The 25,989-nt window shown below is 42.5% G+C and overlaps 1 protein-coding gene across 5 annotated transcripts in view; it reads left to right on the forward strand.

Annotated features, from left to right (window-relative positions):
* The window catches only part of KIAA0825 (KIAA0825 ortholog), a 473,150-nt gene that overhangs the window by 241,484 nt on the left and 205,677 nt on the right, over window positions 1-25,989 (forward strand). The window contains exon 20 of one of the 5 annotated variants that reach the window (XM_088444684.1): window positions 2,180-2,430. The exons of the other annotated variants lie outside the window; for them this stretch is intronic. Coding sequence (XP_088300810.1) covers window positions 2,180-2,192 — 13 coding nt within the window. The 3' untranslated portion in view covers window positions 2,193-2,430. Of the gene's footprint in view, window positions 1-2,179; window positions 2,431-25,989 lie in introns of those variants that run through there. 5 annotated transcript variants of the gene reach the window in all.

The raw sequence follows: 25,989 nt of genomic DNA on the forward strand, positions 1-25,989 counted from the left end.
AGTTTATGTTGCTGCTGGCAAGAACATTTACGAATCTGATCTTTCCAGCACTGGAGATAAGTCATGCTATCAGTTTAAGTGCTAGGTCCTATTCTCTTTGCTTATTGAAAGGAGAATTGTTTGCATATAAGTCATTTGTTTATGTGAATATTGATGACATTAGCAATACATGAAATAGTTCTAGTGTATTGGAAATATACCAAAAAGTTAGACACATGCAGATTTTAAGAATCTTGCTGCCATTAATCCTTTTTTAAATATACTTTACATGTAGAAACCCCACATACTGAGGAGTATCCAAATTGTCCTATAATCTAGTGATGTGTCTCCTGTTGCCTACTATAGTCAGTGGCAGTAGCCATGTAACAAGCTAATCTGAAATCCATGAAAATGTAGCCTACCTATTCATTTAGTAGCAGTCTTTGTGCATGAAATGCCTCAGTGTTGTCAATGGTTCCTAGCGATTCGAATCGTTATAAAATTTGTATCAACCTACAAGATTGCTGTCTACACTCTGTGTAAGTGTCAGGTGACCTTTAAATAATAACTTTTCTCATCATATATGTCCAACAGCAATTCCCCCCATTTAGCCAACCTGTAGCTTCATAGGGTTAGGGAAATACCCACCTCTCTCACTCTGATGTTCCCTTTAAGCTGGCTAACGGACTTTCTACTAAGCTCTAACCATGCATTGAGTTTTGATTGCATTCAAACACCAGTGTAGCACTCTATGGCCCCAGGAGGTAAGTATAGCTGTTTGTAGGAAAATGGGTTATTGTAGGAATGCTCAAATTGTAATGTGGCAGGAACAATTTTTGCACATGAAACTTTGAGTAGGAGACATAACTCCTTTATGGGATATAGTTGGCATCCTGGCACACAGAATCCCGACACTGGAATCCCGACAGGAGTCAGAATCCCGGCTCCAGAAACCTGGTGGCTACGATCCCGACGGTAAGTATTAGGATTAGGGTTTATGGTTAGGCACTTGTTGGAGGGTTAGTGTTAGGCTGTGGGAGGGGAGGGTTAGGGTTAGACTGCGGGGAGGGGGGGGTTAGAGGGTTAGGGTTAGGCTGTGGGAGGGGAAGATTATGGTTAGACTGTGGGGGGGTTAGAGAGTTAGGGTTAGGCTGCGGAAGGGGAGGGTTAGAGTTAGGCTGCGATAGGGGAGGATTAGGGTTAGGCGGTGGGGAAGGTGGTTTAAGGTAACGGTTAAATTAGCTGTGTGTGTTGGGATTTACAACCTTCAGGATTCCGGTGCCAGAATTCTGACTGCCGGGATCGCGTACATAGCCCCTCCTTTACAAGTCTCTCCGATCTAACAAAATAACCATTTATTTTGGATAAATAAATAATCCACTATATAAACTGCACAGCATTACGTACAAGATGACATATTAGTAAAACATACATTACATTAATATATAATACTGAAACATTTTTTCTGTTGATTTATATTAGCACATAATACCACTTACTATGTGATACCAGGAATGCTTTGTAAAGTTGTATGTGCTGCTATGATACAGGCTTTAGTGTAATCTCTGTATAGAACTATAAATGCCTACTATTATTATGGCCCAAATGGGGCACCTAACAATGAGATAAAATGGGAAGTTGTCGTGATTATGTTATGATCACGAGATATAAGGCAACATGTAACTCTTTTTGTTTATTAAGTGTATTTTTTTTTTAAATTACCAGCATGGTGACCTGTGATTGACCCTTGATGTGTACTGTGCATCTGCAGGGTTAATTATTTGTCTGAGAAAATACCATGAGAGGGGGAGGCTGGCAAATTAATGCATAACCCATTAGGCTTCTTGCAAATGTTCCAACAGATAGATACTGGTAATATTATGGGATCTTATAAGTTCCATGCTTGCCCTTCTCACCAACTTCAGTTTGCTTGGGGCGTGTCACCCCTCCATACCTGAATGACAGCATGTTCTGGAAAAATGGTCATTAAACCTAATTTCATCTGCACAAGCCAGTGAGCCAGCAGATGGGGGGCTTCGTGACAGCCCACGCAGGCATAAAATACCATGTAGAACTCAGAAATTTTGTACAATTCTTGGGAGCCAATCTGACATTGGGAATTGCCCCATCTTCTTGCATCTACATTCATGTGAATGAGACTGTTCTGTTAATTTTTCCATATTCATTTTTCTTTCTGCAGCCTCAGAAGCTGAGGCTTACTGCCTGGATTACCTCCATAGCCCTGGGCACTGAACTTGGAATCTATGTGTTAACACGCATTAGCCGCTAGCTTACTACACGTGGAAACTGGCCAGTGATTGAATAGCTCAGAGCTTTGAGCCCAGAGCTCTAGCTGCGCAGTAAGTCCAGCGGCTGAATGAACCTGCCCCTTATTATGCTCTCTCACAGGTGTTTACATTGCGACTGTACCACACTTTGAAAGTCATTGTATTAAACCTTGTACCCAAAGCAATATGTTCTCACCATGATTGGCTTCAGCAATACCCATCTGTTCCTTTGTCTTTTTATTGTAAACTAATACTTTCTAAAATATTTGGGAAACATATAGCTAGTTTGGGTTGTCTGTAAATCTGCAGATTTCCTTGAGTAATGATAGGTCAATGTAAGTTTGATCATTGTTATTCAATGTGATATGTTTGACCTATTAAGACCAGCAACAGTTGTGCTGTGTAATTATAGTTACATCATGTAGGCTGGAAAATCTGGTCATCTGAACAGAAGAGAGGGCAGGTTCCCCTTTACCATTTGTGTTTTTGGCTTGATGGACATGATCATCATTATTAATATATATGGCAGCACAGATTCCATAGCACCTACAATATGTTTCACTTCTGTCCACCTTGCACGACTCCAATATCATATAGGGGGAAATGTATCAAGTAGTGAAAAGAATGTAGAAGTGGACAAGTTGTCCATAGCAACCAATCAGTTTTGAGGCAGCATTTATTAAATACATACAATAAAATGATAGGTAGCAGCTGGTTGGTTGGTTGCTCCAACTGGCCCACTTCTCCACTTCTCGTTTTACTGCTTCACACATCTAGCTACATGGTGTTTCCTACTAAAAGCACACTTGCCTACTTTTTATAGCTGAGGTTTAAGTAACAAGGCTGGGTGTAAGCGATTCATCCTGGCCCTGCTCTCTGTTGCGTAATGCCATTATTTGTCAAATTCCACTGCACAGAAATGACCATGATGATGTGATTTGCCAAGAATTGCATCACCGAGCCTCTAGACCACCCACTTCACTGTGAAAGGCTGGGAAATCTCCCCGTAATTCGCGAAATTCCCAGACATTATGGAGTAAATTTACTAAAGTGAGAGTTTTTAGAAGTGAGTTTTAGAAGAGATGTTGCCCATAGCAACTAATCAGATTCCATTTCTAGCTATTATCTTCTAGAAGGTGCTAGTTAAATGTTAAGTAGAATCTGATTGGTTGCTATGGGAAACATCACTACTAAAACACACTTCTAAAAACTCTCACTTTAGTAAATTTACCCCTATGTATGTCTTAAAGGAAAAACAAAATATTTGCACTTAATACTTAAAGCCTAATATACAAAACATCTCAATGTGATGTACTGTAGGTTTGAGTAGTCATAGAGTTGATAGTATTGTATATATAGCAATAAAACTAAAGAACAAGTGAATTTTAAATTCATATTCCTTTTTTACATTATACTATATACTTTAAGTGACACAACTATAAAGATTTGAGTCAGAAAAGACAATTCAATGTATCTAAGACAGAGAGATAGTTCTGTGCTCCAGCAAACAGTGGCTGCATTGGAAAAGCACCAAAATAATAGACAGGGTTGCTCGGTCTCTAAAGCATGGATTTGAGACTGTCACTCCGCAAGGTGACACAGTGCTGTATGCAGCGGGGAATTAATTTTTATGATAGTCACGAGATTGACGGGTTATGACAAACCTGAATTCATGGCGCTTTAATAAGTCTTTTGTCTACTTTTGCATACATTTTGACTTGTCTGGAAAATGACATATTAAGCTAGTGCACTGTCTGTAAATCCAGTGGTGCTAAAGGGCTCTCCGTATATTGTCAGGTATTGTAGTATAAGCACGGTAAAGCATTCGCAATCATTTACATGCAGCATGCATTGAGGAGGGCTGACCCTGATGCAGAGGGACCTAGTCAAGCTAAATAAAAAAAAAAAAAAGGACGGGCAAGGTTTTATAGGACTCATTAATCAGGTCACAGATGTACAGAAGTGGTTTCTTCACAAACTGTCACAGACAAAGCATGTTATACAGTATAAAGCAGCAATACATTTATAAACCTTTTACCAGGGGTCACAGCGAATGTCTAAAAATATTAGAAATCAATTAAAGTAAGAAAATTAATTACACTTTGTTTCATATTGAGATGAAATTGATACTATGATATTCCTATACCAAGCCTGAAAGCACTTCTTTGTGCTGCTGTTTATGTTTTATGCTTCGGATAGCTAAAAATTGTCCCGATCCTTTCCAGTTTTAAGGCATAAATATGATAGATGATCCAACCATAGTCACAAGCACCTAGAAATGCAAATTGCTGCCTTTATCTTTGAAAAAAAGTCTGCCTGTTCGCTTTGTGTCTTTAGTTCATAGCAGCTGGATTTACGGTTTACCAAACATGGTAGAAGAAATTGATGAAATTCATATATGATCCAAGGAAAAGACTGACTAAGGAGAATATGTTGAGTAAACATAGTGTTGATGGTATTAAGTACCTATATTATGCTGAGGGCTGTAGAGAGCTCCAGTGGGTCGCAATACTATAGCCCAAGCCTGGGTAAGTAGCATCCCCTCACTTCCCATTCTGCACCACGGGTTATGCTCTAAACACAACAGCAGAGTGAGCATGACATGAGAATAATGGGGCCTATTCATCATCACTTAATTTTCACAAAAGCAAGTGAAGATGCATATTACCCCGCCTCCAGCCTCTAACCTCTACCTCTCCTTAACCCACTTTTTCCGCAGCCCAACCCTTACCCTCCCCTCCAGCAACAAAACCTCCGCCACCCCCCGCAGTCTGATTCTAACCCTAGTACTTACAGTCGGGATATCAGCGGTCGGGATTCTGGAGCAGGGATTCTACCTGCCGACTGATTCATGTTCAAGTGTATGGGAAGAAATCCGCTTTAGGATACATAAAGAAAGACATTTGTCTATGCTTCTATAGTTTGCAAAACATAATTGAAAAGACAACTTAATTTTGTTATAACTTTTAATATACAATTCCATATACCCTAACTAACAACTCCTTCTATAATCCCTCTTACTTCTTTTAGCGTTTCAACCAGTGAGCTAATTTCTGTGTGTCATAGACCAGCAGGAATGTACATGTATATGAGAGGTGCTGAATCATACCCAATGGCAGATAACCCAAAGGTCTACATGGGAATTGCAATGCTACATCATTTCACTAACTTTAAAAGATTTCAAGTGCCAGATAGAAAAAAATTCTAATTCACAGTCTGGGGTTTATTTACTAAGCGGCTTCCTGGCATATTTAAGCCTGAAATTTAAAAGGGCAATGCTTTCAATAGCCAAACAATATTATATTTTTGCTATTAAAATTAGGGGTGTGCATCGGCCACTTTTCGTGTTTTGGATCTGGATCTTTCTTCGTGTTTTGGATCTGGATTGGTTTTGCCAAAACCACCCTTCCGTGTTTTGGGTTCTGGGTTTTGTGTTTTGGATCTGTATTTTTTTTTTAAAAAAAGCATAAAAACAGCTAAAATCACAGAATTTGTGGGTTTTTCTGCTCCTATGCTATTTTTAACCTCAATAACCTTAATTTCCACTCATTTCCAGTCTATTCTGAACACCTCAGAATAGTGTTTTTATGTCCAAAAGGTTGCACCGAGGTAGCTGGATGACTATGCTAAGCGACACGAGTGGGCAGCACAAACGGAATGGGTATGAAATACCGCCGGCCGTCAGCGGCAGGCCGACATCAGCAGAGTTCCGAGCAGCGGAAGCCCGACAGCGCTGGAAATCCCGATCGTGGATAGGTGAGTATCTACTAACCTAACCCCCCTAACCCTAACCCTCCTTAGGGGTGCCTAACCCTAACCACCCCCTTCCCCGCTGCCTAAACCTAAGTCCCCTGGGGGGGTGCCTAACCCTAAGTCCCCCCCGGGGGTGCCTAACCCTAACCCTCCCCCTAGCCTAACCCTAACCCTCCCCCTAGCCTAACCCTAACCCTCCCGGGGGGTGCCTAACCCTCTCCCCCCGCGGCTGTCCACTCGCGGCGCCCGGCATCACTACGATCGGGATGCCGGGCGCCGGTCTCCCCGCGTCGGGGAAATGCGGGTGTCTACAACTAGACGGCCGGCATTTCACCCTTGCCGGGATATGACAGTCGGGAAGCCGGCTGCCGGTATTTAGGCAGTCGGCTTCCCGATTGCTTCCCGCACAAATAGGAGTGACACTGCAGTGGCAGACAGGATGGCAGTTTGAAAAACTAGGCCCCAAACAGTACATAATGCAAAGAAAAAAAAAAGAGGTGCAAGATGGAATTGTCCGTGGGCCCTCCCACCCACCCTTATGTTGTATAAACAGGACATGCACACTTTAACAAACCAATCATTTCAGCGCCAGGGTCTGCCACACGACTGTCGCTAAAATGATTGGTTTGTTTGGGCCCCCACAAAACAAGCTGACAATTAATCTGTCCCTGAACAAACTGGCTCTATAGAGGCAAGATGTCATCCTCATCCTCCTCATCCACCGATTCCTCACCCTTTTCAGTGTTGTGTGCATCCTCATCCTCACAGAGTATTAATTCGTCCCCGCTGGAATCCACCACCACAGGTCCCTCTGTACGTTCTGGAGGCTGGTCTCCCTGGAAGAGTTGATAATTCATTTTTATGAACATCATCTTCTCCACATTTTGTGGAAGCAACCTCCTACACCCTTCGCTGACAAGGTTCCCGGCTGCACTAAACACTCTTTCGGAGTACACACTGGAGGGGGGGCAACTCAGGTAAAATAGAGCCAGTTTGTACAGGGACCTCCAATTTGCCTCTTTTTCCTGCCAGTACAGGTACGGACTGTCTGACATGCCTACTTGGATGCTGTCACCGATGTAATCCTTTAACAGACAGATGCACGCTTGTCGCTGCTGCTTTGAGGATGCAGGTACGGCTACAGCCCACACAATTCACAAAGACAAAAAAAAAAGAATATTTTTATTTTTTGTGGAGCGCACTTTGAGGGTTACACCACCCTTTAACAGACAGACGCACGCTTGTCCCTGCTGCTTTGAGGATGCAGGTGCGGCTACTGCACGTACATTTTACACACAAAAACAGAAAAAAAGATTATTTTATTTTGGTTGGAGCACACTTTGGGGGTTACACCACCCTTTAACAGACAGACGCACGCTTGTCGCTGCTGCTTTGAGGATACAGGTGCGGCTACAGCCCACACAATTCACAAAGACAGAAAAAAAAAGAAGAATTTTTCATTTTTTTGGACTGCACTTTGGGGGTTACAGCACCCTTTAACGGACAAGCCATCCGGCCCTTTACTTATGACACAGGCGCACGCTTGGCGCTGCTCCTTTGTTGATGCACATGCAGCCACAGTGCACACAAACACAGAAAATAATTCCTCCACCATTCTGTCAGTGGTGACAGTATCATATGCAGTGACAGTAGACATGTCAGAAATTGACATTGTTGCCACGTCCTTCAGTCCGGAACAGATGTCCAAACCGGCCCTTGACTTATGACACAGGCGCACGCTTGGCACTGCTGCTGTGTTGATGCACGTGCGGCTACTGCGCATACATTTCGCACACAAACACAGAAAAAAAAGAATTGTTTATTTTTTGTGGAGTGCACTTTGGGGGTTACACCACCCTTTACCAGACTTATGGGACACAGGCGCACGCTTGGCGCTGCTCCTTTGTTGATGCACGTGCAGCCACAGTGCACACAATTCACAAACACAGAAAATATTTTTTTATTTTGTTTGGAGTGCACTTTGGGGGTTACACCACCCGTTAACAGACGATCCAGCTGGTCCTTTACTTATGACACAGGCGCACGCTTGGCGTTACTTTGTTGATGCACGTGCGGCTACTGTGCACACAATTCACAAACACAAAAAAATATATTTTTTAATTTTTTTTGGAGTGCACTTTTGGGGTTACAACACCCTTTAACGGTCAAGCCAGCCGACCCTTTACTTATGACACAGGCGCACGGTTGGCGTTACTTTGTTGATGCGCGTGCGGCTACTGCGCGCACAATTCACAAACACAGAAAAAAATAATAATTTTTTGGAGTGCACTTTGGGGGAGCAGCCCTGATGCACAGATCACCCCCTGGACAACACTACAGCACCCCCCTAGGACTACAGACTTTATGGAACACTGCACAACACAGTCCAGCCAGCCCCTATAGACTTTGGAGTGGACACAGCTCCTGTGACTGCAACTGACTGCACAACACAGCCCAGCCAGCCCCTATGACAGCAGCACAACACAACTCAGCCAGCCCCTATGGACAACAGCAGCACAGCACAGCCCAGTCAGTCCCTATGGACTGAGTGGTCACAGCCCCTATGGACAACAGCAGCATAACACAGCCCAGCAGCCCTAGCTCACATCCTCCCTCTTCACTGTCCACAGCCGGAGTGAGAAATGGCGCCGACGTGGGGACCTTTTATAGAATCCAAAACCCGCGAGATCCGGAAGGCGTTATGATGACGTTTTGCCTCGATTTCAGATCTGAGTCAGGCGGGAAAAGGCGAGCCTGACTCGGATACGACTCGGATCGGGGGGGCTCGGATTTCAAAAATCCGAACCCGCTCATCCCTAATTAAAATCAATGCTGTTTTAAATTTCAGGCTTAAACAAGCCATGAAACAGCTTTCAACTTCAATTTCTTTTTTTACTAGCAATCCAAGTCAGTTAACACCAGGTAAATGCTATGGCAGGGCACAGGGGTGGCCCAAACTGTGAATCCTAACAGCAATTTAGTTGTTGAACTTTCTGAGGTCAGGATGCTTTAACAAGTAGTGGTACAGCCAACGGGGATTGATCATGACAACCAGAACAAATCTTGAACACAGCTTAGGCGGTTACAATTACCAGTAACTTGAGCAGTATAAAAAGTAGGTTTATTCTCCTAGAATAATAGTTAGGTTAGGGGGATTACAATAGCAATTGTTAGAGAAAGTGTAGTACACCTTAGACACAGCTAAATAAACATCTTCACTCGTATTTTAGGAGATCTTTCATGACATCCATCTGGTCTTAAACCATACATCTTAAAGTTAAGGTTTACAGGGTACTGTTCATACAATCTGAAGTGTCTGTGACAATTAATGTGTCATGAAAAATGTCTCCTAAGGGTGTATCAAACTCATATACAGTCGACTAACTCTTTCTTAGGCAGCCTCACAGCATTGGAGAGCTAATCAAATTAGCAATAAAGAAGGCATAATGATTTTGCTAGTGATAATTATATGGGCAATTTAACAGTAGATTGGAAATATTGAAAAATGGAAATGATGTACTATTCTGCTAAACCTGTTGCTCATAAAATTATTTAAATTTAAAAAAAAAGTGATTATGAGTGTATACATTGTCAACATTTAGTGGAGGCAGCCATTTTGCAGGCAGAGTTCATACTAAGGAGGTTTGCCTTGGGGAGTGAGGATATCGGGGTAAGGAAAGTAGTGTACTCCACATATATCAGTGGGAGATATGTTACATAATGAGAACACTAACTACTGTAGGAGTATAATTACAAGAAAGGAAGAGCACAATGAAAATGTCTAAGGGAATATGCTGGCTGAAGAAGGGATAGGGAATCAAGGTTCCCAAACTGTGCCAGATTTATACCTTTCTTCCATTTGTTAAATTATTTTGTTCCATAGAAGCTGAAAAACAAATCTTATTTAGTGCAAATTAAAGTGGGCAAGCAGGTTCTTCCACTATTTGGCTATGACTGATTATGCTGCATTCGTAAATATAGCTCAGTCTTTAATAACCAATCTACTACAGTATATAAAAGCGAAAATTTGTCCTTCTGTCTTTCTATACAAATCCACAGTTTACAAGCCACGATCGTGAAATTTTACATACTAACGTGTTAAAACTTGAAATTAATCACTGTTAATTTTTAATTAATTAAAAAACACAATTTTTGAATAGCATTCGCCCTCTACAGGTCAGGTACGGAATTACAAAAGGATTTAGCTTATCTACTATTTTTTCTTTTCTATCTTCTCTACTATATCAAAGCGAAAAATTGTCCTTCAGTCTTTCTATACAAATCCACGGTTTACAAGCGAAGATCGTGACATTTTGCATACGAGAGTATTAAAACACGGCGGAGACAACTAAAAAAATTTTTAAATCTTAATTAATTACTGTTCATTTTTAATTAATTTAAAAACACAATTTTTGCTGGATGCTCATTGTGGGGCCTCACAGCATATGGGTAGGGCCTCGGGGCAAGCGTTTTGTGTTGTCATGTTTTGTCATGATCTTAATGTTTATTATCGAAGAGAGCTTTAGCAGGCTTTGCCAGCATTCTCAGCTCTCCGACTATACCAAATTACGCAACAACATTTACTTCTTTCTTCCAACTGTGTCAAAATTATGATTTTGTAAGGACCCTGCTGTACTGTGAGCTGCCAAAATATTACACATGGAATGTTTCTCCCACCGTTTTTCTGCACAGAAAACAGAGAGTTGCTGCAGGAGATGGACTGTTATAACAGTACGGGACTGAAAGCAGTCCCAAGTTTGTTTGTTTTTTTCTACTCTATGAGTTTAGCAGCAGGGCATCTTATAAGACGCCCCTGCTGCGACTCCATCTACCCCCGTCTGCACCTCAACACCAGTAACCTGTGTGGTCTGGTGATTTCGGCAGGGTCGTGGCGGAGCTTGCTAGCTGCGATGCCGTTACCTGGACTGCAATCGGAAGACACGGGGAAGTCAGGTAAGAGCGAGGCAGTCTGGGCTTCCAGCATGGGAGATGCGTGGAAGCTGCTACAGTGAGGAACCGGTTCACGGCTCCCAAACTAGGCCATCGGGACCATATTGCCTGGCCCTGGGGATGGGCTTCAGATGCATTCTGTTGCTGGGAGGCCAGCATTCCCGATTGGTTTGTGCAGCATAGGGGAGGTAAGCTCTCACCCTAGCAGCCCCTCCCCCGATCCAGGGCCGGGCTATGGAAGTTTCGCGCATCTGGGTCGCTCTGCCCACCTTTGTATATGAGGCGCTCACTGACTACATTCTGTGCTCTGTGAAAGTGGTTGGTCTCAGGAGGCATTGGGATCTCCCTGTGTACCTCTCCCCCAGGGGCCATGTATATAACACTCTATATCCTATCAATCAACTCTAATAGGGTTTTGACTAGTTGATTCAAAGCTCATTTTCAACTAAAACTTGTATCTGCATTGTATGTGACTTGGTACTAGCGCTGCTGTGTTTATTGTCACTTGTTTCTATCACTATTGTTCCTCATCCCTCTGTGCTGTGGTGGGCTTGGTTTTCTATATCAGCGTTTAAAAGTCGCATTTGCATTACTTTGTCCCATTGTACCTTATATGTCTAAGATCAAAGGGAAACGTGAGGCTGAGGCGCCAGTGCTGGTATTGTGTAAATCCTGTCAGGTAGGTCTGTCTCTTCAGGATTTCATACAGGATGGTTTGTGTATTTCTTATTAGAATATTCCATCACATCAACCTAGTATACCAGCTCCTGTGCAAGAGCCACCATGAGTGTCCACTTTAACACAGGTGCTAACGCATTTAGTGGACTGTTATACGACCTCCTACTATGGGTTTTTCACAACAGTTGCAACCTGTTATGTGTATTCCCCCTAGGTATCCATCTTGGAAGAGATCATTGCGTAATTTTGACCAGCCTTTAGACTCAGATGCATCATCAGATGTTGCACAGGGCTCCTCCTTGGAATCTGTATCTGAGGAGGAGGATTGTCATGCCTCTGTGGATGTTCCCTCTGTGGTGAGAGCGGTTAAATCTATATTAAATTTAGAAGCTGAAAAGGCACCTCCTAGGTCTAAAGCTCCGCTCTTTAGACGACAGAAGGTGGTTAAAGATGAGCTTCCTCAGTCTGAACAGCTTTGAGAACTCATGGCTGAAGAATGGAATACTCCGGATAGACGGTTCCACGCTACAAAGAAGTTATGCTCGTTATATTCATTTCCAGTAAATTAATGTGATAAGTGGGAGGTCTCTCCTACAGTGGATGCACACGTGACTCATTTGATTAAGAGTTCCACGTTGCCCATTCCATCCGCATCCTTTCTTAAAGATGCTATTGATAAAGAAAAAATTGATTTTAAACAAGTTTCCAATCTTTTATCTGGTGCAATCACGCGGCTGGCTATGGCGACGGCCTGGGTATCCAAGGCTATGGAAAAGTGGACGGTGGCATTGGAAGAGACTATGCCAGATGCTACGAGAGAACAACTGTCTTATTTCTCTCTTATGTGGGAGGCAGCATCTTATATGGCATCTAGGGCGTCAGCAGCCTCAATTGTGACATGCAGAGCCCTTTGCTTAAGGTTCTGGAAGGCGGATGTGGGTTCAAAGAAAGCTCTGTAATCCCTGCCTTTTTCGGGTAAAAGATTGCTTGGTCCAGAGTTGTATAAGATAGTGGCTACGTTTGCAGCTTTAAAAGCTGCTGGGTTTCCATCATCAAACACTTTCAAAAAGCAGTTTCCCTTTCGTCCTCAGGGAAGGGCAATGGGACAGTCCTTTTCCAGGCAGTCAAATTCCTGCAGGACTGCCAAGCCACAACAAGCGAAGAAGTCATGGTCAATCAGATGTCTAGCTGCCAAGCCAGACGACAAACCTTCACCTGATGGGGTGTGCCTCCCCCTGGGGGACCTCAGGGTGGGGGGCCGACTTCTTCAGTTTTGTGACACTTGACATCAGACAACAACAGATGCCTCGGTCAGAGAAGTGGTCTCTCCAGGATATGAAATCACTTTTCGGGGACATCCTCCCCAGAAAGTCTTTGCCCCATCAAGCTCTGTCAAGACCCTGGCCCCCCAAGAAGCCATTCAGATTTTGTTGGTTTCAGGGGTTATCATTGCGGTTCCCTTGGCTCAACAAGGAAGCGAATATTATTCAAATCTGATCTTGATTCAGAAACCGATTGGGTCTCATCGCCCTATCCTTTGTTCATGTACCCAAATTCCGTTTGGAAACCCTACGGTCAATTATGCTGGCAATGGAACCTGTGGACTTTATGGTTTCCCTTGACATACAAGATGCATACCTGCATGTACCTGTAGCAGTATCCCATCAAAGGTTTCTACGATTTGCTGTTCGTCAGCAACATTATCAATTTCAGGCTCTACCCTTTGGTCTGTCCACAGCTCCTTGGGTGTTTACCAAGATAATGGCGGTCATGACGGCTCATCTCAGACAACAATGAGTCAGAATTCTGCCATACTTGGACTATCTTCTAATATTGGCGCAGTCTCATGATGATTTACTTCATTATCTCCAGCTGACAGTGGCCTGCCTCAAAGAGAACGGCTGGATTGTCAACTGGAAAAAGTTGTCACTTTTTCCAACACAGTGGATGATGCATCTGGAAGCGCTCCTGGATTCTCGGACGCAGAAGATCTTTTTACCAGTAGAAAAGACTGCAACTCTACATTTGCGGGTGTGCAAATTGCTACACGATCTAAGAGTATCAGTACATGCAGCAATGCAGGTCCTGGGGTCCATGGTTTCCACCTTTGACATGGTGGAATACGCCCAGTTTCACTCCAGGCCCTTGCAGTTATTGATCCTGTCTGGTTGGAACAGTCAGTATCAGTGGATAAAGTCTCTGACGATTTTTCTCTCCCCAAATGTTCGCCTCTCCCTGGCCTGGTGGCTTCATATGGCTCGTCTAAACAAAGATCGCCCTCTGTAGATCCCAAAGTGGGTACACCTCACCATGGACGCCAGTCTTCAAGGATGGGGTGCATCTATTACAGAGTTTGGCATTCCTTTTTTCTATGGAGTTCCCATAAGGTGATCCTAAGATTTTTAGGGTCTCTCGGGTTCTTGCTTTTCTCCAGGCTGGATAAGACCTTTGTCTCCGCCTGGCTACATTGAGGGTACATGTTTTTGTGCTCTGTTTGGTTTCTGCATAGAATTGCTGTCTTGCCAAATGTTAGAACATTTGTGCAGGGTGTTCTCCATCTGCAGCCACCTTTTGTTCCTCCGGTGGCACCGTGGGATTTGTCTTTGGTTCTCTGGATGCTACAGGCTCCCCCCTTTGAACTTTTGAATACAGTGGACTTCAAGTGGTTGACAGCGAAGACACTTTTTCTCCTCGCTCTCTCCTCAGCTTGCAGAGGCTCTGATTTGGCAGCACTGTTGTGTCACCTCCCATATTTGATCTTTCACCAGGATAGAGCAGTCCTGCACTTATTATTTTGTATGGTTTTCACAAACGTGGTTGGCCAGCTAACAAGCAGACTCTTGCTCGGTGGCTGCGTATCACTAATTCTCAAGCTTATACTCAGGCTGATCTCCCTGTTCCCAGTAGGGTGACAGAACATTCAACTCGGTCTGTTGGACCTTCGTGGGTGGTTAGGCATGGCGCCACGGCTGAACAGCTATGCAAGGCAGCCACTTGGTCTTCCGTGTATGGTTTTGATACTTTTGCCTCCCAGGATGCTTCCTTTGGGCGGCGGATCCTCCTGTTGGCTCAGTAGTGTCCCCACACTTAATGAAACTGCTTTAGGACATCCCCAAGGTAGTTCCTGTGGACCCTATGGACCTCGAAGAAGAAAATAAGAGTTATGGTAGACTTACCTTTGATCACGCTTTTTCTTCGAGGTCCATAGGGTCCACAGGGCACCCTTCCTGATGCACCTGTCTGCAGTGGGATCTGTTCCTTCTTGTCACTGATTCCCTCTTTATTGTATGAGTGTTTCTAGTGTACTTCCGTCTCCACTTTCATTCTCCTGCCAATGGGCTTCTTTACAAACTGAGTACCTGAGGCCGGAGGTGGGGTATATGTGGGGGTGGACCTGAAAGAGTTAACTGTTTGGTGCCGGGTTTCCTCCAAACCACATATTCCCCAAGGTAGTCCCTGTGGACCCTATGGACCCTGAAGAAGAAATGACAAATAATGTAAGTGGAATAAATCAGGGATGAAAATATAGTGTTATGGATTGTTTGACGAAGGGGAGGCCCCAAATCGGTGTCTTGCTTAGGGCCCCATGATGTCTAAGTCCGCCTCTGCTTTAGTATAAATTGGTCATTAAAGACTATGCTGCATTCGTAAATATAGCTCAATCAGTCATAGCCAAATAGTGGAAGAACCTGCTTGCCCACTTTAATTTGCACTAAATAAGATTTGTTTTTCAGCTTCTATGGAAAAAAATCATTGAACAAATGGAAGAAAGGTATAAATCTGGCACAGTTTGGGAACCTTGATTCCCTATCCCTTCTTCAGCCAGCATATTCCCTTAGACATTTTCATTGTGCTCTTCCTTTCTTGTAATTATACTCCTACAGTAGTTAGTGTTCTCATTATGTAACATATCTCCCACTGATATATGTGGAGTACACTACTTTCCTTACCCCAATATCCGCACTCCCCAAGGCAAACCTCAGTGATGTCCTTAGTTGCTAGAGGATTCTAATGAACTCTGCCTGCAAAATGGCTGCCTCCACTAAATGTAGACAATGTATACACTCATAATCACTTTTTTTTTTATTTAAATAATTTTATTGTCTTAAATGTGTTAGTTGTCTCATGTTATTTCACTGCAGTAATGAAGCTACAGTATTCATAAAGAAACACTGAGACTTCTGCATTTGGGCCAGCATTATATAACTCAGTGTGAGAAGTACAGTATAGCCTTTTGTGTTTCAAAATTTACTTTATTAGAAGGGCACTATTTTATCAACTAAGGTTCATCTGTTTATTGCATTCTATATATTTATCAAGTGTCTGGAGAATGACATAATATAGGAAATAATAATGAGCATATTTAATATCATGTATAACATGGTCTGGCCCAGTCTAATAAAGGAACTACAGAGATGATGATCACACAGAATTGTGCCAATCCCCCCTCCCCCTGTGTACTAGAGATGGTGAGTGCTGCTAAACTACACTGCCATCCACCTCAAACATCACTGGCACTGGAAATGATCAACTTCGTAACACCCCCCCACGCGTATGGAATCACCCGCTCCTGACACCCCAAAGCCCCCCTTCCCTGTGATCGGCACCCCTCCCCTATCTACTAGAGCTGGTGAGTGCTGCTGAACCACACCGCCATAGTTGTTGCTAGATCCAAGTTGAAGAATGGACTTCTGATGTCACAACCACGTGACCGCTGCAGCAGAGCCGGACCGCTACCAGTGTTACTATCCATGTGGACATACAATAAGGGGGGAATATAAACCTGTGGTGAGCGAAGCGAGGGGACACTTTTGGCACCCCATTCTAAACCTTGCCCCACCCCCTTTGGTCGCGGGTCATGTGGTTGTGACTTCACAGGTCTTGTAAACTTCTTCTAGATCTAACCACACTACCATCCACCACCCAACACTGGGCTGACTCCCAGCCAGAAACATCCAACTCCGCAAACCACCCCCTCTGGCCGGCACTAACCGTCCCACGGCAACTATAGATGTGGTGAATGCTGCTGCAGCTGACACCCAACATCACTGACACTCACCTTCTGCTTCTTGTACCCTCTCTCTGGAATTTGGATGGCAGCAGCGCAGCACCTCAGCTTCTTCTTGGCTCCTCTCTCTGAGCGTGTGATGCAACAGGTCACACACGGCGCCCCCTGGAACCAACTGGGCCCTAATCGGCCGCTTATGTTACCTAGCTGTAAATCCGCTACAGTACTAAAGTGTCAAATGGCAAAGCCACTTTCTCAAGAAAACTTTAATATAAATTATTCAACAAAAAGAACTTTGTTGCAAAAGGTAAATACTTTTTTTCCATATAGAGGTAACAAGTGAAAAGCATCTAATCAATTTCTAAATGCAGTAACCATTCCACGCAACACCACAGGCACATGCAAGTGCCTGTGTGTGTGCAGCAAACTTTTAAATTGGATGTCTAATTAGGCCGGTAACAGAATTCTCGGGGCCCGGTACACTGATGTCTCTAGGGGCCCCACTTTCTCACCGCCACCCCTGATCCCACACATCCCTCCACTGCATGTGTGATATGTGAAGCATGAGAATGTTAACTGAAAGATATGCCAGCCTCAACTTACCCCACTTGTCTCTCTGTGTCACTGATGATGCAGGCTGTAGTTCTTGTCTGCCGTCTCTTGCAAGGTCTTCTTGATGACAGTGCTGTGGATGCCTCGGGTAGGAGGGATGGTGTCTGCAGCCAGCATCCTCAGTCCTTAGCCCCTCATCACCTTCCTCAAGTTCAGCCTCTTATCACCATCCTCAGCCCAGATGCCCCATCACCTTTCTCCATCCACAGCCCCAAGCACCTTCCTCTGCCCCCAGCCCCTATCACCTTCTGCCCCCAGCCCCCATCACCTCCCTCTGCCCCTTCACCTTCCTCCATCCCCAGCCCCATCACCTTTCTCTGTCCCCAGCCCCCTTCATCTTACTTTGGCCTCTTCACCTTTCTCCATCCCCAGCCCCCATCACCTTCCTCCATCCCCAGCCCTCTACATCTTCATCGTTGGCAGAAGTCGCATTCAACATGTCAAAGGAAATTAGTTCAATTCAAAACACACATCTGTTGCTTTCCCCTGTAAAAGATGAAATAGAAATATGCTTTAGTGCTGTGGACCAATTGCTAATATCATTGTAATAATGCAAATAGATCATGTGTCGGGCTGGGGAAAGAAGGGCCCACTAGGAGGATCTAGTGGTGTAGGGGCCCATACTTAGGGGATGTGGCCAGTTATTAGAGAGGGTGTGGCCAGTCATCACAGAGGCTTGGCTAAACATTATAGAAGTATATGGTCTGGGCCATTTTATAAATATGTATGGTAAATAGTAATAGTGTAACAGATGGATAACCACAATGCACTGTAGTGAATAAAACATAGGCCCTCATTCAGAGCCACTCGCTAGCGGCAGTACGCCCGTTCCGAGCGATGTTCGCACATCTGCGCATGCGTAGGGTTTTTAGTACGCATGCGCGAACCAGTCAGTGCGGCCGAAAATCGTTGGTACGCAATATAGCGAGGGCCTGCTATTTTGAGTGACAGAATGAGGCATATGTGGGTGGTAACAGGGGAAGGTGCTTGAAAACGGGGAGTGGAGATCCGAACGCAGGCGTGCTTAAAGGTCAAAACGGGCGTTTTAAGGGAGTGCATAATTAATACAGCAGCGTCATTGACCACGTCACTTGTTTTTTTTTAACTCTGAACTGCTCGCAAAATAGCGGTTGAAAACACCAACCACAAGAATAGCGAGCAGTTCATACGCTGTACGATGTACTCGATTAATCTAATAAATAGCGGACATGACGTATGGTGCGTGCGGCCAGGGGGCGTTTTTATCAAAAAAACGAGCGTATGTTTTGCTCGCTCGTTCAGACTTAGAGGTGGGAACAGACTGCAATTTGCGAACGGATCATTTGAATAGCCACCCCTTGTTTTTGAACGAACGACCACAAATAGCGAACGGCTCTGAATCAGGCCCATAGTTCTGTATAATCATTAATGATGTTGATCATGATTATTCAGTATATACCATATTAATGCACTGTACATGTGATAGGTGGCAGCAGTTCTGACTGGACAGTGTCTAAACTCGATGAGAACTACATTAGGTCTAGCAAAGGCAAACTACAGGCCATTGTAAAAAGAAATAAACTATCTCAGCTCTGACCACTGGGATATCTTAATTATTGATTAGTGAATGAATGCAAAGCTACAGTACAATGCCATTCCAATCACTGTCAGGAACTGTGTCCCTTATGTTAAAGTCCACAGCCAAGAAGAGGAGGGGGCAGGGGTGTGCCGTGACCACCCACTGTCATTAGCAGGAGGGCAAATCTTGGTGTAATTTCTGTAGAAACGAACCAAGCACCCATGTTCATCAGTGATCTTGCTCCACCGGGCAGCTGACTCTCTAATAGAGTAACAATGTATAATTTGAGTGCACAGTCTGGAACCAGCAAAATGCTGATCCGCTATCCCGAATGAGATCAGGATAGCGGCATCGGAATTCCGACCGTCCAGACTGTCCTTGGGGATAGGGGGGGTTAAGTTTAGTCACCCCCGGGGGGAGATTAGGGTTAGGCATCCCATGGGGAGGTTTAGGGCTAGGGTATGGGGAGGGGAGGTAAGGATTAGGCACCCCCGGGGGGAGGTTAGGTTTAGGCACCCCCCCTCTTCCCGGGAGGGTTAGGTGTAGGGTGCTGGAAGGGGGGGGTTAAGGCCCCACCTGGGGGAAGTTAGGGTTAGGCACTAGGGGGAGAGATTAGGGTTAGGCATCACCAACAGAGGGTTAAGATAAGGGGGGGAGGATTAGGGTACGCTGTCGGAATCTTCAGTCATCGGGATGCCACTGTCGGGATCTGAACCGGCAGCTATTGAGCCGCCGATATCTCATGCCAAACCCACCCAAAACAAGCATTGCACACACCATTCACTCATTGAGTTCCATATTGCATAAATACCATTTATACAATACATGGAAACTCTTCCTCTTAGGACACATGGAGCATTGTGACAATAGGGAATGGGAGGTATCACAATTAAACCGGTCCGGGAGGGTAAAGATATGTATATGCACTTCTGACTGGATGGCTGGAGCACCTGTCAGGTGCTGCTCTTAATTAATTATTGTGTTCTAAGCTCCAGACTGCCAAACATTTTCTAAACAATAAAGTAGAGGGAGGTAATGAATAACACTAATGTTGAGCTTCTATTGGGAAGCACCCCCAGGAATACTACAACAGAATACATAGTAAATGTGCACAACTCCCCCCAAAGTGGATCTCCTCTTTACAAGAATGTTTAGCTGTAATGGCATCACACAGCAAGCTTTTAAGAGGGCAATGGACACTCACCTACACAGTTGTAGTATCTGCAACTGTACTAGTTGCCCATAAATTGCATGACATGTCAAACCATCCGCACGAATTAACATTAGTACAGAAAGAGACTCATTACTGTGTTTTCTGTTTGCCACTTACATAGAGCTAACATATATTTTTGTAAGTGTGTGTCATTGTGCACAATAGTATGAGACAAGATAGTCATAGGGGTCAATCCTATTCCGTGCGATGTGCCGTTGCCGGCAAGTCACACCCTTCGCAGTCCGACTCGACCCTGAATTCGCTAAACTTTGCTCGCTGTCCTATGGGGTGCAAGCAAAATTTGGTGAATCCGGGCTGCTGTAAAGTGCACCCACTGCCGAGATGACTTGCACCGGCGAGATCATCGCAGCTAATAGGATTGACCCCATAGTGTACGCTTAAGAAGTGTACATAACGTGTCTATTACAGCTAATTGTATTCAGCTCTCTGTGCGCAGCAGTTACTGACAGTTGGCAGTTAAGTGTTTGAAACTCTTGCTCTGAGTATAATAGCAGTTAACTAACTCAAATTAACTTTAAACACTCTTTCTGGGTTTAGATTCTAAAAATATATATTTAACCTTCTCTATTGAATAAATTATTAGTGTCTAAAAAAAATTTCATTTATGAATAAATTCCAGATGTCTTTTTAAAAATGATTAAATGCTTACTTAATGTATTATATAAATAAATATTACATTGGCAATGTGTAAATGTTGTATAGTGAACCTTTTGTTTTAACTTTTTTTTTTATCTACTTTAAATGTTAAGTATACTTTTAATAGTTAAGAAGTGTATGCTAACCTTAAAAAGTTCAGAATGTAATCTTCTTGTAATACACCTATTTTGTCAGCTTTATATTTTAAATGCATTATCTAGAAAGTGTTTCTATTCTGGACTGTATTATCTTTGTATATAATATCCATATCACTATTCGCATGTATGTATAAGTAATAAGCTAAATAATTGGAACTGAAACATGGAAAACTATCAGGATATTCACCCTGTATATGGTTTTATATTTACTCTGTTAAATGTATAACAACTTAGGTAAAGTAAACTTGTTCAAACTTCTGTAAACTGCGTAGTCATGCAGTTTGCTACTTGTGTCAGTGCTGGAACAGTCTGTTGTAGCTACTTCAAAGCCTAGACTAGTAATCTGGTAGATGTCCTTCCCCTGAGACCCCAAACTCTACTGGAGAACTAAAGTGAATGACAGCTGTCTCTTTTTTTTTAGATGATGGTGGCACCAACTTACTATAGTAAGACGTCCCCTTTAGGGCATCTACAGTATGTCATGACAAAAGCTAGGTCAGAGTCACAAAGAAAGCAGGCACAATAAAGGCTATTTGAGAAATGCTACACCAGCAAATGTGCTTATTTAGTTCTAGTCTAAGTGATGAATATACATAATTTTCCATCTGCTCACTATAAGCAGTGCATGTGCGAGGAATCACACTAGGGGGGCTCATTTACCAGGCCAAAGCATATTGTCATTTTTGATGCACAATGGGTATTTTCCCACTAAGCTGATACATTATTTTGTAGCCCATTATTTTGACAGCCTTCCTAAGCAAAACATTTGTCAGCTGGGAGCACTAGCATCACTAGGGGGGTCGGGGGTGCGGGCTGCACCTGGCGACACCAAAATTGCAGAGCTGCACTGCTATTTTGGTGTCACCCTGTCGGGTGGTGTCACCGAGCAAGAGAGGCAGGGGAGAGGCTGTGGGCTACCCCAGCTGCTGCCATATCTCTGGGTAAGCCGGGCCCACTGTGTACCGAGAACGGCACACATAAAGGGGCGTGGCTTTGTGGAGTGCATGAAGTCCCACCAGACACACCGGGTGTCACACAGGTAAGTGACATCGCTGGCTGGGAGTAAACTGAACATATCTCCAAAGTATCATATTAGGTGATTCGAAAATTACTTTTTACAATTATTACTCACTATTTACACAGATTTTTACACACCTCTCCATTTTGTGCCATATGGCGTGAAACGCATGGTGCACCTCAGACTCTCCGCCACGGGTAGAGATTGCCGGACTTTCATGCTTATTTCTCAATTTATCATCATCTTTGCATCAAAGCTGCATCCAGAGTCATTTATAGTGAGATAGACAGTTAGGTTTAGTATTTTGTTGCAAAGGAGTCCGTATGAAGTTGCAGATTAAATACGATGAATGGCGTTGCTTATGCAGAGTACACACTAGGGCGACAGATCAGTCAGCAGACTGATCCGCCGTCCGAGGGGACGATCGATGTGTCTGGGCTAACATCACAGCTGGCTGTGCATTTAAATTTGCCCACTCAGTTCAGATGTCAGTGTCGGCAGTCCCTACAGCTAGTGTATGTGTGGTTGGCAGGTCGATCGAATGATATATATCGACAAGCGTGTACCCAGCATTACTCGTATCTGTCCCCAGTCTTTTGCCTTTATACCCAGGTTAGCATCTGATTTGCACACAGGAGCTATACTGTATGCGATGCCAGCACCAGTGTCCAGGGTACTTTTCTACTCTTGTTGCATTAGTGATTCAAATAAAATGCATATTCGGTACAAAAGTGTGTTGCCGCACATGGCACAGATTACTCACAAAGTCTGTGATGCGCCAGATGGGTTTATTTGGAAAGATTATAGGGCCTGATTTTGAGTCGTACGTAATGCAACTACTATTCCGGATGCCTGCTGTAAACGGAATGCTAATGTGGCTCTGCGTCCATATAATAAAAATATGGCGTGTGATACCCCAGTTAGAGTTAATATATAGTAATGACTAGTTAAAGTGTTTATGAGGGGAAAGGAGTGAACAATCTTGCTTAATGCCTTTCCTCCAATATTGCACCGGACTTAAATACTTGTGCAGTTATACAGTTGTAGTCTTACTTACTCACACAGGGCTTCATTATGAGTTGGTAAAATTTTACACAGTGAACATACGCAGTTCAATGTTGAGCATCGCGAAGACAGCTGATTTTCAGATCAGGTGTCCCCGCACCAAAGCAATATAGAAATGCATCTGCATTTTACTGTCCACCAATACTAGATTAGCACTGCCACTATAATTCAGATGATAAATAGACCCCCCAACTCATTACTTTGCATGTCCAGGGGGCTTACTACACTTCCGTGAACATGCCTTTACTGTACTGAACTTGCGCTTCTCCATCCCTCGTTCTGCCTTTTTACACTTCTAGAGCTACATATCTAAGATAAGTACAAATGTAGAGATGAAAGCATTTTGCAACACAGGCACACCTAATGTACACCTATTTCTAAATGAGGTCCACAATAATTATTTGTGTCCTGCCAAGGCAAAAGCGTTGTCATTCAGACAGTAGTGCAAAATATAGTAAATGTGTAAAATAGAATTAACTATTATGTGTTGCAATTTATATATATATTCTTAGTAATAAAATGTATTTATATTAATATAAAGATATATATATATTTATATGCGTTTCACGTAAACAGTTGAATACACTGCAGCTGCAGTTTGCTTCCTGCACATTTCATTTTCTTCAACATGCTAAATAATATTCCCATATTGTCCTCAATAGTATGTATCATTAACCTATAGTAATTTAAGGTCCTGCTTAATAAGGATTTATGCCATAGGCTTATTGTTAGAAGAATCCCCATGTTGAGCAGATCCATTATTAAATAAACCTGCAGAAAAATGACAGAGTACTAACTAATGTGTGGTAATAGTATGCGTTCACTTAACAGGAAAAATATATCACAGAATGTTGATGAAGTTAGAGGCAGAGTATAATAATACAATAAATGTATATATATCTATATCAAAGGAGCTAAAGATAGATAGGGGTGCATTATGTAGTAAAATATATGTATACTTAGGCTGATTTTATGATTTAAACAGTGAATTTGGAAGGATGATTAAATCATACCATAATTTATTTTAATTATTAAAATATTAAATTGGGTTAGACATAATTTCAAAACCTTAGAAGAATTTTCTTATTATACTTTTAAATTGAGAGCATTGAATGGTCATATTGTTTAATGTTTACAATGGATTCTGGCAGAATGAACTTCATTGTATATCACTTCATTCAATGAAGTGATATTACAATATATTTATGGTCATTGCAGTAAAAATACTATATATAATTTGTAGTATCTGTCTGACCTTTATTAACACTTATTTATCTTTAAACCTATTAAGTAGGTTTTTATCGTATAAATGAAAAATAATCATTGTTCAAAATAAAAAGTTCTGCTACTACTTTTGTATTTTTGTTATATGGTGCATTAAACCCACCGCAGGACTGTAGAGGGTTAAATCCCAAAGATAGGCAAGTGAATTGAAAATTGAATGCTTTGCATGTCGCTTTATAGCTATAGACTTAAATGTGTGGGAACATGTGATCGTGGTCCTCTTTATATTCAAGCTGGGTCAGCTTCTGTCTGGAAAGTGTCCTATTGTCACCACGTCATGGCATCTAAAGATTTGTGACCTTTGCACCATATAGATTCATGGCAGACCAAGTGCTATTTCTACTGGTTGGGCTATGTTTGTCCCCCCATTAGGGGGTACCAAAGCCTTTTGGACAAAAAACATGCAAGTATGGAGAGCTTTCAAGACACACAACTATTTTTTTTATATTCATAAATGCTAGGGACCGCCAGATGTCGCAAAGCAGTCACTGATAAAGCTTTCACCCTACAAAATGTGGCACTTATGTAAGTAATACCAGTATTGTGTTTGAAGGGCCGTAACAGGTCAGTGAAATGTCCTTCAAACATTTGATTTGTGTGTTCCAGAATGGGATGAATGAAAAGATAAACACATATTTGGCACTGACAGCTCCGCCATTAAGACAACCAATGCAATTGCCTTAGTCAGTGGAATCAATCATATCTTTAATGCCATAAACAAGTAAGAAGAAAAAAATCTCTTGCTTTGTTCTCGCATTAAATCTGTAATTGGATGTAGGAGTAGTAATCCTTGAATACTGTATACTATATTATTGAGATAAAATGCCTCATTAGGTGGACTTTGCTATTACAAAAACGGCAGATGTCATTTGAATCATTATTTGAATATAAATCATTGAAAGAATAATGTGAATACTATTTCAGCAAAACATGTACTGAATTGATTTGGATTCTGAAAACCTTGTGTATGTATGTACAGTATGTATGTATATAAATATATGTAAGCATGTTTAATAATTTTTCCCTTGATAGCAAGAATGCAGTAATAATGTAATATAATATATTTGGTTGTTTTACATTTATCTTTGAGTTGTAGCAAATGTTTGTTGCTATGTAGCTGAAAAGTGATTAGGTACAGTCAGACCTATATGACAATATACATTGAGTTCACTAAGGGGTTAAGCCAAGTACATAGATCTTCATGAGCAGATCTTAGCAAATTCTTAGTAATTTTAAGTAGTTGAAATACATTATTCAACAAGTAACCTGCTATACATTTGTGTATAATAGGCAGTGCTTGGATATACAGGGCCTGTCAAGATAAAACATGGGACATGCATCATTCCGATTAAATTATGTTTCCTAAAGAAACAGGGACACAATGAATTTTTGATGAAATGTGTTGTATTATTGTGTGTTTATATGGATACTACTCTTCAGGTATACTGTATATGGAAAACTGATATCACAGTTCACAAGAAAGTGCGCTTATGTTTTCAGCTTATATACAGGTATTTAGGGTTTCTGCCATGTTTAACAATTCTCTCTTGTAGTAAAATGCTTATTAATTGACTAAACTTTGGAAGCCATGCATTCATTTTCATTTTTTGTGAAGGGAAAGTCTAACTTGACATCTAAGGCAATATACGCTCTGTTAACTTTTGCAGTGTAAGATTTTATGTCTATTTAACCTTTACTTTAAGTACCACGTTACATGATTAACATAAAAACAGATCTGCCTGAAACTCTGTAAATGGTATTGGTATAA

This window comes from Taudactylus pleione, unplaced genomic scaffold (assembly GCF_031769625.1).
Source record: "Taudactylus pleione unplaced genomic scaffold, aTauple2 ptg000370l, whole genome shotgun sequence".
Classification (NCBI taxonomy): domain Eukaryota; kingdom Metazoa; phylum Chordata; class Amphibia; order Anura; family Myobatrachidae; genus Taudactylus; species Taudactylus pleione.